General features: G+C 43.3%; 1 protein-coding gene across 1 annotated transcript in view; it reads left to right on the top strand.

The window, feature by feature from the left end:
- The window catches only part of NPAS3 (neuronal PAS domain protein 3), a 345000-nt gene that overhangs the window by 146857 nt on the left and 178587 nt on the right, over positions 1-19556 (top strand). Inside the window, exon 3 of the mRNA XM_069949688.1 lies at positions 8261-8505. Coding sequence (XP_069805789.1) covers positions 8261-8505 — 245 coding nt within the window. The remainder of the gene's footprint in view (positions 1-8260; positions 8506-19556) is intronic.

Raw genomic sequence — 19556 nt, 5'->3', positions numbered from 1 at the left:
ATCTCCCAGCTTCCTGCATCATCATGTCCCTGCAGGAAATACCCACTCAGCCCTGCCACACTCACTGACTGGCTTCTCTGTTATGTTCCCCCACACTCCCTACTTGCCTGGACTTTTTACATTGCCTCGCATTGCCTTTAACTTTGTCTGAAGTACTGTTATAGTCTTGTTATATAGCTCTTTATGGTATGTAGCTCGATCTTACCCACAGTGGTAGACTGATGGCACATCACACTATCTCCAGTTGAACAACATTTAAGTATCAAAGTGGGGTTATTATCAAACCAGTACGGCTATATGTAGCCTTTCTCAAGCAGTGGTATCACTGCTCAATATAGGCTCCATACAGTGGCGGTCTTTGGCACCAAGCACCCCAAGCGATCGCTTGGGGCCCCCAACATCCAAGGGGGCCCCCATGCCCCGCTCTTGTGCTTAAGACGGCTGGACAGGGCCGCTGCCCCGCTCGCTCATAGTTACATGCAGCAGCACTGACAGGGCGGGAACCATTGGCTCCCTTCCTGTCAGTCACTCTTGTGGTCGCAGGAAGTGTTTTCCCTGTGGTCACAAGTGGCCGCTTTGTCCTTGTGGTGCCGGTGCTCCAGTGACATCACTGGAGCATCGGCGCCAGGACAAGGGGAGCACAGCCTCTTGTGATCACAGGGAAAACCCTTCCTGCGGCCACAAGAGTGAAGAGAAGAGGAGACGCCCGGACCCAGGTGAGTATAAGTGTTTGTTTTATTGTGTTACTATACTATATGGGAGGGGGAGCACACAGGGGTCTGTTTAACTGGGGGAGCGCACATCGGGGGTCTATATAAATGGGGTGAGCACACAGGGGGGCTATATAACAGGTGGAGCACACAGGGGGGGCTATATATAACTGGGGGAGCACACAGGGGGGCTATAGACTACTGGGGCTTCACAGAGGGGTCTATATACTACTGGGGGCAGCACACAGGGGGGCTATATACTACTTGGGGCAGCAGAATGGGGTCTATATACAACTTGGAGAGCACACAGGAGGTCTATATTCAAGTGGGGGGGGGCACACGGGGGGCTATATACTACTGGGAGAGCACACAGGGGGTCTATATACTACTGGTGGGGCACACAGGGGGTCTATATACTACTAGGGGAACATACAGGGGTCTATATGCTACTTGTGAGGCACACAGGTGGTCTATATATAACTGGGGGAGCACACAGGGGTCTATATATAATACTGGGGTAGCACACAGGGGTCTATATACTACTGGGGGAACATACAGGGGGTCTATATACTACTGGGGGAACATACAGTGGGTCTATATACTGCTGGGGGCAGCACACAGGGTCTATATATAACTGGGGGAGCACACAGGGGTCTGTATACTACTGAGGCAGCACACAAGGGGTCTATATAATACTGGTGGGGCACACAGGGGGTCTATATACTACTGGGGAACCACACAGAGGGTTTATATACAACTGGAGGAGCACACAGGGGTCTATATCCAAGTGGGGGAGCACACAGGAGGTCTATATCCAAGTGGGGGAGCACACAGGGGGGCTAAATACCCCTGAGGGAGCACACAGGGGGGCTATATACTAGTGGGGGAGAACACAGGGGGTATATACACAACTGGGGGCAGCACACAGTGGGTATATACGACTGGGGGCAGCACACAGGGGGTCTATATACAACTGGGGCAGCACACAGGAGGTCTATATACTTCTGGGGGAGCACACGGGGGGGCTATATATAACTGGGTGAACACACAGGGGTCTATATACTACTGGGGGAAGCACACAAGGGGTATATACTACTGGGGGGCAGGACACAAGGGGTATATACTATTGGGGGCTGCACACGAGGAGTATATATTACTGGCGGTAGTGCACGAGGGGTATATACTACTGGGGGCAGCACACAGCGGTCTATTGTTGTGGAGCGTGTGTTGAGGGGGGGGGGGGCAGACATAACTTCGCTTGGGGCCCCAGAAATGCCAAGACCGCCCCTGGCTCCATATAGCCGAAACGTAATGCACTGGTGTGGTTAAAAAACCCCTTGTATTCACTTGGAAGTCCTGTCTCTGTCGCCTATTTTAAACACCCAAGGTGGCCATTTAGCTTAGTGGTTGCAGAACTATTGTCTATTTTGGGTATCTATACCTACCTTTGTGCAGCTGAGTAATACGTGGACACCTTGTGTGTTTGTAACCATCAAGCTCCCTGTGCCCTTTGCTTCCTATGTTTTGCAACCATTGCTACGGGTACTATTACACAAAATGATAATCGGCCGAATCGGCCCTATCCGGTCGATTATCGTTCCGTGTAATAAACACAACGATCAGCTGATGATCCTTGTCATTGGCTGATCGTTGATAGAGGTTTGGACACATAATTTTCGGGCACTGACCGTGCCCCGCTATGTGTAATAGAGGTGCGCGACTGGTGCGTGACTATTTGCAAAGAAAATACATTACCTATCCATGGTTCAGGGCTCCTCCTGCGCTCTGCTTCTCCCCGGGTCCCGCGCGCTGCAGCTTCAGAGCGGCCTATCTTAGCTGACAGGCCGCTCAGCCAATCACTGGCCAGGACCGCAGCAGCTGCAGCACACGGGACTCGGGGAGAAGCGGACCACAAGAGGAGCCCTGGACCATGGATAGGTAATGTATGCCAGGTTAGCAAGGGCTGCAAGGACATCGGTAATGATGTCCCTGCAGCCCTTGTTAAACGATTATTGGGCCGTGTAATAGGGCCAGTAAACGAGCGCTGATCTAGCAGATCAGCGCTCATTTACAGTTATTATAGGGCCCCCATTGGCCTGTGTAATAACACTCTTAGCATGGTTGTCCACCTTGGAACATTTTATCATGTGGACCCAATAAAGCTATTGAAAACAAACAGCAGGTGGCGGTAATATAAGATTATTTTTGGAATGTCTTTGCGTTTTCTTACTTTGATTTATTTTTTTTTGTTTAGTTATTGGGGTTGATCTATACGTGAATTCACAGCGACATTATTCATGGAAGATGTAGCATAGCATTACTGGTCAGCATTGCAGTCTTGTCTCTTATTATGTCTCATAGGAAAGCAGTAGATACGGCTCCTCTGTGGAGAGGTGTGCACCATCCGGTGCTGTAAGAGTTAAGATGAGCTGCCTGCGACTGTCAACATTAATTTCTCCCCGACTCTGTAAACATCAGGAACATAAAAGGCCAATTTCACAACTAAATATAGCAGCGTATTTTGGCCTGATATAAATGGCAGATCACTGCTGTAGAACACGACAGGCTGAGTGTCCCGGTGATACACTGCTTGGAGGAAGGGGAAAATCTAATGCTGAGGGTGCAAACCTTACAGAGCCGTGTGTGGTTCGTACATGCTGTTAGTGTGAAAATAAAACCCTTGTGCACCAAATAAGAATATCAGAAATCGCTGATCACCGATTGGCTGGCCACATGCAGTGACCATTCAGATTACCACTGGTGGTGGTCACTAGATCGTTTTGTGTGATAGTTGTTGGTTGACCCTGCCAATTTCTGTGGGGTTGGCAGACCATCCAATGTGTATTAGTGATCTCTTGAGACTCCCCTGTCGGCAGATGTCAGGAGAGGGAAAAATCTGGCACATCGAAATTCAAGTGCCCAATCCTTGTGTTCTCGGTAAGATAAGCTGCCGATATAAAATAGACTTGCAGGGGCATTTTCCCCCTGGGTATTTGGTCAATAGTTATCTTTTTTGTAAAAATGGCAAAAAGGTCTTTTTGCAACAGCAGGGGGGGGGAGGGGGCGAAAGTTCCCCATCCCCCCAGTATTATATATGATTAAATGCTGACATACTAATTCCTCCTTCTATAAGGGCTCTATTACACGGTCCGATTATAGTGCGGAAAATCGTTACATCATTAGAATTTAAACGATAATCGTCCGTGTAATTGCAGGTAGTGATCGAAAAATCGTTTGTGTGTCATTGATTGTTGATTTAGATCTGGCCCTAAGATCATCAGTAATCGTTCAATGTAATTCCGCATTCGTTCATCAATCGTCCAGTGTAATTCCAATTCGTTCCTTCTTTTGCTGGGATCAGATGGAGTAAACGATCTTAGTAACAATCGAAACTACCAACTATTGTGTGTAATATGGTAATCGATTTCAGGTTAACGATAAACAATCTCGTTTGCGATCATTTATCGTTAATCGCTTTGTCTAATAGGACCCTAAAACATGTTATTTTATGTTTGATTATTTTAGCCAATTATTTTTGGTATATTTATTTTATTTTCCTCCATACTTGCCCATTGTTCCACTACAATGTTCACGTTGTGGCCATGGAAGCCTTTCATCCTTTCTATTGCATGTAAATGTATGGGAATTAGTTGAGTGATTGGCAGGGTTGTCTAACAGTGAAATGGATGTGAATTGCTTTTACGTTATTATTATCCAACTTGTCTTTTGTTGGGCTCTGAATTCTGGAGAAATTTGGAGTATTTGGGGATCATTTAGGAAGACACTGAACACTACCAGTTTTCCTCACGTTACAGTTTAACATAGGAGATCCCAGAATACACTCTGTACTGTCAAGCAACCCTTTTAACAAACCAGAAAGTGGATAGCCGTTTTTGTTTTCTTTTTTAAATTTCAATTTACTGGAATCAGTAAAGGGCGACACGGCCTCCTGTGCTGCCACCAATGTTTGCTTTAGAAACTGCAAGGTTGTCTAAGCCCTGCATATCTAAGCCCTGCAGTTCCTGTTCCCCTCCTCTAGAAGCACTGCCACGCTGCAATGTTCAGAGCAGGGTCCTGTTTCCCTGTATATTTTTATATACAGTACACAGGAAGGGGAAGGCTGCCAGACACGATCACAGTGTCCAGCAGCCTCTGCAGAAGGAGCGGTGATTCCTAACACGACTCACTATGCTTTTAGTACAGTGACAGATACCAACAGTCACCACTCTGTGCAAAGGCGGCCCGATATGACAACTGGTACCATATATAAGAATATACAGTACACGCAGGAAACTAAACCCTGCTCTGAATAGCAATATTGCTGTGCGGCACTGCTAGAACAGAGCAGGGAATCAGAAACTCTAGTGAAATAGCCCTGCAGTTTCCAACACAAACACTGGCGGCAGCAGTCACTGTCCCTGTGTCACTCCTTACTGCTGCCAATAAAAAAAAATATATATGTAACAAAACCTTTTTTTTTTTTTTTTTTTTTTTTAAAATAAAGTTAGACAAAGTATTTTCATTAAAGCAATGTATTAGCAAAAAAAAAAAAGTTTCCTTTCAGTCTATGAAGAACTCCTTTAATGATCATGGAAGCAGACAGTAGATAAAACCAGCTAACTAGGCAGCATGTCAGGTTTGTTTAGTGGCCTAGGTGAACGTTTATCTGTCATTTAGAAAACTTAAAACAAACTTTTGACATGTCCTAGAGATATGGCAAAAGTTTTGACCCCGTAGGGTCGGGGTGCTAAATGCTCCTTATTAATTGCTGTAATGAATGGAGAGATTGACTCGTTTGACATCTATAATTACAGTTATACTTTTAACAATCATGTGGTTAAAAAAAAAAAAACTTTCTGTAAACTTTATTGTATTCTCCGCTTGGTCCTTCCTCAGCATCATGTGCTCTTTGTTACTGAATCCCACAGTGTCCAGTGTCTGCTGTCTGGACTTTATATGTTTATCCCTATGGCAGTGACATTGAGCATCTCATAAGGATGAATACAGATAGTTACTCTGGAAAGTGTGATCTGAGCAGAAATAAAAAGGAACATTTTTTTTATTTTTTTTTTTGGAGGGGGGGAGCTACTCTATATTCTTATGTCTCCTGTGAGAGTCTAGGACAGTACTAAGCCTCCATAGGGTATGTTTGGCTGTGAGTTGGTTAATATGAATAGCACCATAGTTTCCTAAGGAGTCCCAGCAGTGGCTCCTCTGCACTTGTTCTCCCGTTAGATGCCGCGAAAGCTCAACATGTTAGAACAAGCTTTCCCATTACAGAGGCCAGGGTAGGGAGCGACGGGTGGTGCCTCTGATCGCTAGACATCGAAACACGAGAGGTGCAGGGAAGCTTCAAAGCCACAGAACTCCGGCCTTTGATGAATTTTTGATGGGAGAGTTGGGGATGCTGAGCAGCCTCTCTCCGTCTCCCCGGCTGGAGTAATTGATTAATAGAAGGTGTGCTCAGGAAAATCCATAACCTGGTGCATGCCTGACACTACATGTAAAGAGACAGGAATGTGGTATTTCAGCGAGTTAACCCTAAATCAGTGCAAGATTTGGGGTTTTTTTTGCAGATTTCAGACAGACCATCTTCTGCATGCATGACTTTTTTCCCCACAAACTTATTATTCTAGTCAAAATACTAAATTAAAAAAGTTGAGATGGAAGTTCAGTCTCAGAGTTCAAGCCAAGCACTTTCTATATTTGTTTTCTAGAAAAAGCTCATCTAAACTAAAATACGAGGTTTAGATGGGCGCAATTTGGGTGTTTTTTTTATTTTATTTTATTTTATAGGGGTCAGATTCCGTTGTCTACTATGCTTTCCTAGCTGAGGACTGCATTGCATAGTGGGGGGATATTGTTTTTTTGTTTTCTATGATTCAGCAATGTGATTTATTGACTCCCCTTTCTGGGAGTTTCTGGCTTACTAGGTACTTTGTTCATGTTCTAAGGCTTCTTTAAAAAGTTAAAGGGGGTTGTCCAGCAAAAATCTCTTTCTTTCAAATCAACTGGTGTCAGAAAGTTATATAGATTTGTAATTTTCTTCTATTAAAAAATCTTAAGTCTTCTCATACTTATTAGCTGCTGTATGTCATGCAAGAAATGGTGTTTTATTTTCAGTCTGACACATTGCTCTCTGCTGACATCTCTGGCTGAGACAGGAACTCTGTCTCTGAATCCCCATAGAAAACCTCTCCTGCTCTGGACAGTTCCTGTCTCGGCCAGAGATGTCAGCAGAGATCAGCTGATTGAAGGGGTTGCTGTGGCCTTTTCATTTGCCACCAGTCACCACTTTGTGTGATCGGATAAGGTGCAGCGTCTGGTAGGAAGTGAAGAGGCTGTTGGAGTTGGATCCACACTCTGACACCAGTTGATTTGAAGAAAAAGATTTTCACTGGACAACCCCTTTTAAACACTGACTTGAAGTGAAACCCACCTCCAATAGGTGGCATCAGAGAGCTTCTTTGCATATGCTTCTTATAACAATTCCCAGTAGAGCATTAATGACCTCTAAGTCTCTGTATATCTGTACGGCACTCTTAAAGAGACCCCTTTGGGTCTGTGAGTCCTGATTTCTATCTGCCTACATACAGTGATTAACAGTCCTTACTGTATACAAACCTATTCAAGAAAAGCTGTCAAATGCTTTGTGTGGGTGCAGAAGACAGGTCTTAAAGGGGTTCCCCTAGTGAAAAAAACTAATCTTTCAAATCAACTGGTGTCAGATTATAAGTTATATAGATTTGTAATTTACTTTTATTTGAAAATCATCCAGTACTTATAAGCTGGTGTGTGTCCTGCAGGAAGTGGTGTATTCTTTCCAGTCTGACACAGTGCTTCCTGCTGCCACCTCTGTCCATGTCAGGAACTGTCCAGTGCAGCAGGAAATCCTCATAGAAAACTACTTCTGCTCACAAGAACAGGGGTCCCATGTGGCTCGATTAAATGGAGCAGTGGTAGGATATGCCCACTTTCACTTCATTTAACTCTATGGGCCTGACGATGATAGTAAAGCGTTGTTCTCAGCCTTAAAGAGGACCTGTCACCCCCCGTGCCGGGGTGACAGGCTCCCGACCCCCCGTTACAGCCCCCTATAATCACCTGATCTCGCCGAGTCCCGCTTCCTGATCCGGTCGGGTCACGGAGACATGAGCACCCGAAGCCCGGCGCGCGCTCACAGGAGAGTCGGATGCACATAGAGAATGACGGATCATCGGACTCCCCATTCATTCTCTATGAGCGTCAGACGGCGCGGGGGGGTTACAGGTCTCCTTTAATAATGCCCATAGAGTTTAATAGAGCAGCAGTGCCCATGACTGATCACTGTTATCTTCATTGTGTTCGACATAGGATTTCTATTCTCATGATCATTGTAGGTCCCAATGGTCTGTCCCCACCGATCATTCATCCTCTAATACGTGGATAAGTGTTTGGCCGTGGGCATAATATACCATATTTGTAAATGTTAGCAAAGTTTTAGTCCTGTACATATATATGAGATGCCTCCTTAAATTGTAAATTCTGTATTTATTTTTTCAACACAACAGTTTACAAGCCCTGCGGAAAGAGAAATCCCGGGATGCTGCTCGCTCCCGACGTGGGAAAGAAAATTTTGAGTTTTATGAGCTTGCCAAACTGCTTCCACTCCCTGCAGCCATCACCAGTCAACTGGATAAGGCCTCCATCATTCGGTTGACCATCAGCTACCTAAAGATGAGAGATTTTGCCAACCAGGGAGATCCACCATGGAACCTACGTATGGAAGGCCCACCTCCCAACACCTCTGTCAAAGGTGCGTCACATGATTTATAATAACTAAAAATCCTAAACCAGCATCATAGGTCATGGCAATAAATGTCTATGCTGAGGGCTACCTAGAAGTCAATAAAATCATTGTGTTGCATGCATATACTTTACAACTGGTTATGCTAGAACTTAGTGGAACTTGCACCTAAAAAGGCATTTTTTTTGGGGGGGGGGGGGATTTTTAGAACTAGAAATTGTTATATGCTTCCTTGTTCCGTGTTGTACTCCTCTCCACTTTATGTTCTGGTTAGCAATACACTTAGCTATAATAATATACCTGACTTCCCTCATTTAAGAGGTCCTGTGATCAGAAGTAAAAAACTAAATGTTTCATATTCCAATGCTGTGTTTATTTTTTTGCTTCCCCCTTCCCAAGATATGGCAGTTTTAATGTTAAGTCAATTGACTTCATTTTTCCTGATTAGACAGATAGGGGTGAACACACAGGGTCAAGGGGTGTGGGCATGAAGCTGATAGGGGGCTTAATTGGGCTTAAAGGGGTGTGAATCAGGCTGAGGGGGTGTGAATATGAGGCTGTGGGGGTGTATTAGGCTCAGGAGATGTGAGTATGAGGCTGAAGGGGTGAATCTGGCTCAGGGGGTGTGAATAAGAGGCTGAGGGGTGAATCAGTCTCAGGAGATGGGAATATGAGGCTCAGGGGGTGAATCAGGCTCAGGGGGTGAATAAGGCTTGGGTGTGATTATGAGGCTAAGGGGGGTGAATCAGGCCCAGGAGGTGTGAATATGAGGCTGTGGGGGTTGAATCAGGCTCAGGCTGTAAATATAAGGCTGAGGGGGGGAATCAGGCTCAAGGGGTGTGAATGTGAGACTGAGAGGGCTGTGAACATTAGGCTGAGGTGGGTAAATCTGGTCTGAGAGGGTGGTAAATCAGGCTGAGGGGAGTGTACATATAATGTAGAGAATGTGTAATTCAGGCCCATGGTGCTATGAATATGAGGCTGAGGAGAGGTTATTCTGGCTCAGTGGGTGTTAATTTGAGGGTATAGGGAAATTAATTGGTCACTGGTGTAAATGAGGCTGAGGGAGTGTAAATCAGGCAGGGGGTTTGGGGTGTCAATGAGAAGGCGAGGAGGTGTTCCTCAGGCTTAGCAGGGTTGTGAATATGAAGCTTAGGGGTGTCAATCAGACTACCCCCCCCCCCCAATGGGCCTAGTGTTCATACCCCTTTTTGAAAAAAAAAAAGTTAATGCTCATCTGACCAATCAGGAAAAAGTAAAAGTGCAGTTAGCCAACCAAATGAGGTAAAATAAAAACAGCATTGGAATACGGGCTTCTACAAGTATAGGTGCACATATACTTATTCTCATAAATAAAAAAGAGTAATTCAGAGCAAGTGTATTATAAATGTATGCATAACTAGCAGGTACTACAAACCTATATATCAAATTATTTAGAGCAACAATAACCGGGCCACTTGTTTCTCTAATGAAGCATTTGGTATTAGTAGTGTTTGAGGGCATGACACTTATTGTGCTCCTCCTATATCCTGGCCATGACCATATAATAACATGTTCCTTTTACGAATGACTGCATTACAGATGTATCCATCCTATGTTTGCCTGTATGTATCAGGATTTTTTTCCGCAGAACCTTCCTTCACATTGTAGACTGTAAGCTTCTAAGTTGCACGGCTCCCATCACGGATCCAGCGCCTTTCGCTCTAAGCTCCATACTAGCTGACATTAAACGGTTCTTTGCTGTCGGGGTATGCACAATAAAAATGCATAGAGCTGTCAGCAATCATTCATTTAATCAGGCTGTGCAATGAGGTAAACAAAGATGGCAGATTAATGAGTCCGGCGTGCTCATTGACTGACAGCGCTGCAAACATAGGCTGTCTGGCATTAACCCTAACATGGACACTTTCCACAATTTTTATATATCGTATGAGATCCCACAATCCCTTGCAGTTTCCGCCAATACAGAACGCAACGATAAATGTTTATTTAAATATTCCGCAGTGCAGTATTAAATGTTGTTTAGCTCTGATTTCTTATTGAAAGAACTTACTACCCCTTGAGGCATGACATATAGGTGTTTTCTAATCTTTAAAGGAGAAGTCTTGCCGAACCCATTTTTTTAGCTAGTGCTGGGGAGGATAAAAGAAATAACATGCTCTTACATCCCCCTCTCCAGCGCTGGTGACTGTGTACTACCGTTCCGGTCCCTGGACGCTTCGTGGTCTGAGCAGGGACTCAGGTTGTAACATGTGAGATCAGCTCAGCCAGTCAGTGGCCGAGGTGGGACCCCACTAGGCCCGCTGATTGGCTGTGCAAACCTTACATGCCATGACCCAGGTCCTTGGCAGCTTCCTGGTTTGAGCAGGGACCTGGGTCATGACATTTGGACCCCTTTAAAACTACTTTGACAAATCAACCATCAGACAGACCGCTCTATAGTCTCGCTGCTCTTATACTAAGGAATCCCTCTCTATGATGATGGTAAAGCCCTTTTTATCATAGTCATGATCCCTTCATAGACCTCTAGTGTTCCTATATTTGTACAAAGTAATAAAGACACCCACTGTTCTTGTTAGATACTAGCTAGGGCTGAGTGTCTTCCAGAACAAAAGAGTTGTCCAAGGTAAGAACTATTTAAGGTGCCCTAAAAAATAATACGGACTTGCCCCTATCCCTCCTCCGTAACCGTAATTGGTGACATCTCAACACGCAAGTCGCTTAGTCAACTACTGGCTGGGCTGGCTCACTGAGTGGGTATTTCCTGCATGGTAACATGTCCACAGCAGTAACTGCAGTAGCACGGGGAACGAAGCAGGTGAGTATGCAGACAACCAATTCAATAGCTCTTTTTTGGGGCAGAGCACTTGTTCCTTAGTTCATCTGTATAGACCTATCAATAGGTTTTTTTTAAGAACAGTGCCCATTTTTAGTGTATTCTGGGGTTGCTCACATCCCTGTTTTAGTTTAAGATTTGCTGACCATTTTATAGAAACATACAAGTAGTTACAGCAATTTTAGTATTTTCTCGCACGTTGGTGTTCCATCTTCCTTTTAAAATGTTAAGGTATGATGGTAAGTGTAGTGGACACTCCAGTATTTGAGCCTTTTGGCTAGATCACCCAATGGACTCCATCCTTGCTTCTTCGTAGGAAGATGATCCATTGGCTGTGATCCTTGGTAAGATTCTTTAGTAGAAATCACAGTGTTTATTAGGCACAATTCTATATTGCATACACACCTTCGATCAGGTTCTCTAGACAAGGATGTATGTGAGGGGTTTAAAGCCCTCAAAACTGCTGGCAGTTTTATATTAAAGGGGTTATCTGGTTAGGTAAAATAAATGTTGAATCATCCGCCCTCTTGGAGACAATTAATTCCAGACATATCTTTATCTTTTCTGTCTCCTTCCCTCAGTTTTGAACCTTCTGCTTTCTGCTAAGACATAGAAAACTGTATCTGAGCTGTTCAGTCCAACTCTCCTCCCCCCTCCCTTTTGAGAAAACTGATGTAAACAAGTCCATATCTTCAACTTTGTAATACTGGGTGAGGTAATTCCAGTGAGTTCACTGCCAGTGACTTGTTTATATCAGCCGTCTCAGAGAGGAGGGGGAGCAGGACTGAACAGTTTTTTGTGTCTTCAGCAGAAAGCTACATGCTCAGAACTGGGAGAAGGAAATCAATTGTTAGTCTCCTAGAGGGGGATGATTAAACATGTATTTTACCTAATTGCATAACCCCTTTAAGGATGGGGAGACATATAAGTTAAGACCTATCTATAGATCTTGTCTTACTGTTGCATGATGGTAAAAAAAAAAAAACTATTGTAGAGTCACTGGTGTTGTAAGTAACCTGATTCCACCTCTCAGTTTTGAGTGTTCTATTTGGAAACCAGACTTCTGGGCACTTGTCATGAAGGACCCGCCTCTTTGGCACTTTCAGTAGCAGTGTCTAGAAAGCTAGAGGACTTTTTTGTTAAAGCAACCTGCATGACCAAAACTTTAGTTGTGTTTTAACTCACCATCCTCTTTATGGACCTGCCTCCTTGGCACTTGCAATTACACTATAAGCCTTTTTTTTACTCGGTCATGTTTTCCTGTCCTTTACATAAAACCCCCCACATGGTCCAAGGCTTGAAACTGCTGACAGATCCCCTCTAAAGTCAAAATGTCATTTGGTTAGCCTTGATACAAACTCATCTAAAATAATAATAATAGTCATCTCATAGAACAGAGCATAAAAGTAAGAAATGTACCAGGGATTGAGCCAGTGGAATAACGTTATCCATTCGCTTCACAGCCAGAGGCAAATAATTTCTCTTTGTTTCAGGGGTTAACTGGAACAGGCAAAATTTGGCATCACATCTCACCCAACAAAGACTGTTGCTGTTCGTTATCTCCCCGTTTCTTTTATTTATTTTTTTGCTTTCTAATCGTAGAGCAATTTCCACAGCTGTGGGCAAGAGACATTGCATTCCCGGGCTGGGCTGTAAGAAAAATTGAATGACAGCGAGCAAAACAGCAGTAATTATAAAACTAATTACTAAACGCTCATGATGCCCGCAGGCTTGTGCATAACTAAAATTAGAAAAAGAAATTGCTTTTGGCTGAGGAGGAGGAGGAGAGCTGTTTTGGTCGCTGCTCCCATAACGCATCCGTTTTCAAATCAGGGCGGTGTGTTTAGCAGCATGGGTTCAAATCCCTCCATAATAATGACAAATAATTTTTCTCATGCAGAATTGCAGAATGTGAGAGCAGATAAGGACCTGACAGTCTTGTGTGTTCTGCCCTTTTCCCGTACTGCTTTAAAAAAACATTTAGGATATAAGGCCTTGGAGCTTGAACATGTCTATCTTTCTCCAGGTTCCTGACTTGCAGCTTCTTGCTGGAAGCTGTCTACCACCCTTTCTTTGCAGTGCCCCTATATAGAATTACCATATAGCTCAGAGCCATACTAATACTGTGACGCTTGTCCCTCTGCTATACAGGGATGCGTTACATATGTATGATGGAAGCCTCTGAAATTCTATCAGAGTAGTATGAAACCATTAGGTCAATGTATACAGTACATTATTATGAGACATTTAGAGTCTGTTCATAAAGTTATAATCCGCACTGATTTGGACGTACGGTCAGCATCTATCTCCAAGTCTAAATCTTGACTTTTTCATATGGGGATTTACATGTATTTATATATTTGTAAATAAGTCTTTATGTAAATCCATGTAAAAGAAAACATGTGGATCTCAGATGCAGATTTCACATAGCAAAATTTTTAGCCTAACAAATTTGCCATGTGATCCAGGCCTTATAGCGATTTTTTACCCACAATCAGCCCTCCCCAAATTGCTTGTACCTTCAGATAGCTGCTTTTAATCTGTCCTGGGAACTGCTCGGCAGGTCATGCAGTTATTGTCCTAATAAACAACTTTAAAACTTGCAGCCCTGTGTCAAATTAGCGTGGCCTAGAGTGTCTATGCATTAGGCTGGGACAATCTTTCTGTCCCTCCTCCCCACCCTTTTCATCATTAGGAATGCTCCAGGCAGGTTTTCTCCTATTCACATGTGCTGGATCGTTAAGGCACCTGTGCAGTGTTCAAACTGGTGAGGAATAGGAAAAATTCTGCCAGGGCCAGAGAGGCAGTGCAAGGTTAAGGCATAGACACTCTAGGCCACACTAGTTTGGCACAGGGCTGCAAGTTTAAAAGTTGTTTTTTAGGACAATAACTGCATCACCTGCCGAACAGCGCCCAGGACAGATCTTGGATTAAAAGCAGCTATGTGAAGGTACAAGTGGTTGGGGGAGGGCAGATTGTGGGTACAGAGTCGCTTTAAGATGCCCATACACCTTATACTAAAATGCTTTTACTTATAGGTAAGAAAATTTCTTCTATTTGGAACCAAAAAGTCCGATAAGGGACCAGAGATCCTGAAAACAATTACAGTAAAGCTTACACAATACTAGAAACAGACAGTCAAGCTGTCCCTCCCAGTGGCTGAGAAAAGCAGCTTCCGGTATAAACAAGTCTTAGAAAGTCCTAGGAGCTAAATACTGATAACATTGATGATCACTAGAGATGAGCACAACCCAAGCATGCTCAAGTCCGATCTTCCATTCGATTACTGGTGGCCGAAGAAGTTGGATACAGCCCTAGGGAGTCCAGGAAAACATGGAGACAGCCATAGACTGTGAACCTAATGGTTGTTTCTATTAAAAGTAATGGAAAGCGGATTCCACACAGTTTTCAGGCTTATGCTTTTTATATTATACCGATATCTCACATTTTGTCACCAAGTTTATTTATCTGCTATAAAGTAGCATCAAATGTGGCTTACAGCTGCGATATTAAGCCATTTTGGAAGGGGATCGGGCTAGAAAATCACCTATAATAGTCCTCTGCAGCTGACACCTCATTCAGGTATGTGTTGTCTGGGATGAGCAGTTTTCCCATTAAAAATCTATTTTGTAGCTTGACCAATAGAATAATATATATTTTTCAAGAAGAACCATAAATTAAGGACGACTTTAGTAATAATGAAATTGCTGCATAGCTTAACCTGATGGCTGATACGTATTATTTTCCGTACACACGTCCGGACTTTTATTTTTCAAGCTGCTGTAAAGGTAAAACCTTATATTTGTTTCCTCTTCTTTTATATATATATTTATATATGGTTCTTGCTGCAATCCTCCTCCACATGTCACGTTTTACACTGTATACCATGGAGGCTCAGAGATCAGCCTCGGGTCCTTCTGCAGTCTCCTGGTGTTTCTTCACATTTCTCTTCTCTTTAATTAATCTGTTCCTACAGCTCCACAACAACTTATTACAGGTAGCGGTGCATTAATTTTAGCTGTGCTTCTGTAGTGTTGCCTTAAAGTGACATTGGAGCTTGGAGAAATGATAGCTAATGGTCGCCATTAGATTATAACCTGTTGTCTTTATCACTATGTGGGCATTTAGGCCGATGCCTAAGTGAAATATTTCATTTATAAAGTGTGTGGTTGAGGGTTGGCTCTTCTTGTATTAGTACAGTACATGTTATATTGGATGCAGGTATACTGTTTAGGCTACGTTCACACTGCGTTTTCAGCATCCATTTAACGGATCAGTTTTTTGCAAAAAACGGATTGCAAAAAATGGATGCATTTGTGTGCATCCGTTTTTGATCCGTTTTTCTATTGACTTCCATTATAAAAAAAAGACTGATCCAAACGGATGCGTTTTTTTTTTATGCACAATAAAGTACTGTTGACACTACTTTTCTGACCATTAAAAAAAAACGGATCCGTTAAACAGATGCCGGAAAACGCAGTGTGAACCCAGCCTTAGACTGTGTAGGTCACAGGTGTCAAACTTGTGACCCTCTAGCTGTTGCAAAACTACAATTACCATCATGCCTGGACAGCCAAAGCTAAAGGTAAAACCAGGTATAGGCACCCCAGCAAATGATAGTCTGTTCTGAGGATAGGCAGTCAATTGTATTAGCATGGAAAATTCCTTTAAATGCATATAGTTTTACAGTGTCACTTGGGGTTTATCCTTATTGCCCATAACTGTCAATCTGCACTCTAGTACTAATCCCTATGATAGCAATATATAATGTGAAGATTCAAGAACATGACATGATAGACCACCTCTGCAAACCTGTGAGCAACAGTGTATAAGTGGAACCATGATAATAAAGCTGGCCATTCACGTTAGGCAGCATCATTTGAATGTGTGGCCTGTTAAGCCACTTTTACACTGGACAATTGTTGTCAAGGAGCATTGCTAGAAATGCTCCTTCAATGGGTAGTTCAGCAAAAAAAAAATTGAAATTTGCTTCTATTAAAAAAAATCTTATGTCTTGCACTACTTATCAGCTGCTGTATGTCCTGCAAGAAGTCGTGTATGTTCTTTCCAGTCTGGAGAGCAATAGACATTTTCTATGGGGAATTTAACTGCTCTGGACAGTTCCTGACATGGACAGAGGTGGCAGCAGAGAGCACTGTGTCAGACTGGAAAGAATACGCCACTTCCTGTAGGACATACAGCAGCTGATAAGTACTGGAAGACTTGAGATTTTTTTTTTTTTAATAAATTACAAATCTCTGGCACTTTCTGATACCAGTTGATTTGAAAGAAAATATTCAACTACCCCTTTCAGCAGATAATTGGCCGCAGGAGCAGGAAAACGCCCGATCCTCGGCTGATCGTATATATTGTGCCACGCTAAAATATATCGCTATAGGCCACACCTTTCCCAGTGTAAATGGGGGATGTAAAAGGCCGATGGCAATATATTTAAACGTTAGCATTAACAGTACAGTGCAGCTCGACAACAAGATTAATCGTGACTTCTGAAGGCTCTGCAAACAAGCACTGATCTCGCTGATCCTCGCATGGCCCAATATTGGGCCATGTAAATGGACCCTTAGTCAATGATTTTAGTCCATAAAATGCTATTTTATTTGCTGATAAAGTCACTCCCTGGTCACCATTCCCATGTACTTTGGGTATCTCCGCTTCACATGTATTTCTGTACATTGTAAGTGGAGCTGCGTTTTACCCCTCAACTAGAGCTCCCAAAATCCTTTTTTCTCTTGTCATTCTGTGGCTTGAAGATAGCAAATAGTCAAGGCCGCCTCACCTTAATGAATAATCCAATTCTTCACAATGACAGATTACAATTATACTGTGAAGGAAATCTCCCTCCACAACACGTTCAGGTATGATGTAGTTTTTGATCGTCTGAAATCCACAGAACTAAAATATTGCGGGCACTAAGGATCATCCCTGCGATGAAATGTAATAGAGGCGTAAAAGGCAACACTAAAGAAAGTTGATGTCACTCATAAGTGAAAGGTGGAATGTACAAAGGCTTCTGCATTTCTCCTCCAAATAATACCACCATATGGGGCTAACTTCATCCACCACCATTTAGTGTCAAGTATACGGCACAGCCGAGATTTAGTAACCATACATAGATACGGTAGATACACTGCATAAGGACAAATTATTCAGTGAAAATCCTGAGTTTAACCCCTGTATAGGAAAATGTTCAAGGATGTTATGTGCTTCAGTTCAAGATCAATGAAATTATTATTTACATTCAGTTTCATCATTTCAAAAACCTAGATGGCACCCCTGCTTTCTGACCTGAGTGGTTGTCCCTCTTGTGTTCCCACTATCCACCCAGAACTGCCTATTTAATTTAATCCCCTTTTTTCGACAGCAGCAGCATTAGCAATTAACTGCTTAGACCAGGGCTGCTTTTGTAATGTAACCGCTTCTTTGCTATGATCCTTTCTGCTTACATACCCAGTACATAAACACCCCTTCCCCCCCCCCCCACACACATCTTTTCATAGTGCTATACTGTAAATTAACCCCCAGCACTGTGCCAGTCTAACCAGTTCAGGGCACTTTTAGGGTGTCTTCACACGTACCGATCCGCAGCGGAATTCATGTTGCGAGTTTTCAGCGAAATCCGCTGTGGATCCTGGTATAGTAAACGTCTATATGTTTTCATATGTGACCTGGCCCCTTTAACCCCCTACATCCCGCCGCCCGCAGCCCTGGCCTGCAGCATACATTACCTGCTTGGCACCGCGGCTGTGTGAGGCTCCCAGCTCCCAGCCGTGCACTGATAGGGACTGACGGGAGCCAGGAGCCTCACACAGCCGTGGCGTCAAGCAGGTAATGTATTCTGCAGGCCGGGGCTGCGGGATGCGAAGGGTTAAAGGGGTCATATATTTTCATTCCGTATGTGACCCCATAGGCCTTCACTATACCAGGATCCGCAGGGGATTTTGCTGCAAACTTGCTGCGTGAAATCCGCTGCTGATCCGGTAAGTGTAAATGCACCCTTAGGTTGGGTTCACACTGCGTTTTTTTTTAGCATACACAAAAACGTGGTCAACCACAATTTTTTTATAATGGAAAAATGGATCAAAATGGATGCACACAAATGTGTAAATTTTTTCATCAGTTTTTTTTTTCCATTAAAAAAGGATAGCAAAAATGCAGTGTGAACCCAGCCCTACTAGCACTATGTCATGGCATAGTAGTAAGGAGTAGGTGTTGTGCCGACACTAGCCAGAAAGTAAGGGAAAGGAAGCCCTGTGTAAGTACTACTGGCAAACACCCCAGCCCAAGTCCCAGTCCCTGAATGGAGAGAATAAGATATACTGTAGCTGTGCACCATGGAGCTCAATAAAGGGCACCTTGAAGGGTTAATGTAACAATAGAGGCAGGTTATTAGAATCTTATAAAACAATAGATAGACTTTCAGGTCACTTATTAGTTTTAACCATACATTACAATCCATGACAAACACCAAAAGCATAATGATAAGTATAGAAGAAGATGCTGGGGTGTGTATGTGTTGTGCTGTATAGCCCCAGAGGCCGGTCTGTGAAGCAGTACTTCCGTAGGATGGGGTATGGAGGAGAATTGAAGCTTCGAGGTCTTGCTGGGATCCCCAACTGCATCTATTTTCCTTGTGGAAATGTGCAGCTAATGAAGAGAATAAATCATGCAGAGCACATAGCTTTGCTGGACGACACTGCAGGTAGCACATCTGTATGCTCATGTCGGCGTAGCAGGCACCCACCTGTCATCACATTCAGTACTATAGTCGATAGCAGTAAAGTGCACGGTGCTGGAGGCTTTGCCATATGTGACAGTGTAATGGCAAATTTTAGCCTGTAATGAGATACAATGTCACCAATAAAATTGATCAACCACGTACCCAAACATGAAAACCGTCTATAATGGGACTAGTGACATCACTGAAGCATCGGGAGCATTTGACTTCCTAGCGTTGACTGTGGTTCCTATTGAATTATCTGTAGACACACCGCCTATGTTGGGGAATTTTACTAAGGCCGATTCCATAAATGACAGTAAATCTCTGGGTCCAGAGAAGTGTTTCTGTTCCTCATATTAAGTCCCTAAGAACTTTTAATACATGGCGTAGAATTAAAAAAAAAAATGAACATTTTTGGTGCTATACTTGCATGGGCCAAATTTTTATAATTTTATATGCCACAAAATTGTTACACAACTGTTTATA

The sequence above is a fragment of the Dendropsophus ebraccatus genome, chromosome 13 (genome assembly GCF_027789765.1).
Source record: "Dendropsophus ebraccatus isolate aDenEbr1 chromosome 13, aDenEbr1.pat, whole genome shotgun sequence".
In the NCBI taxonomy this organism is placed as follows: Eukaryota; Metazoa; Chordata; class Amphibia; order Anura; family Hylidae; genus Dendropsophus; species Dendropsophus ebraccatus.
Note: the sequence above shows the minus strand (reverse complement) of the source record. Positions and strands in the feature narration are given on the sequence as shown.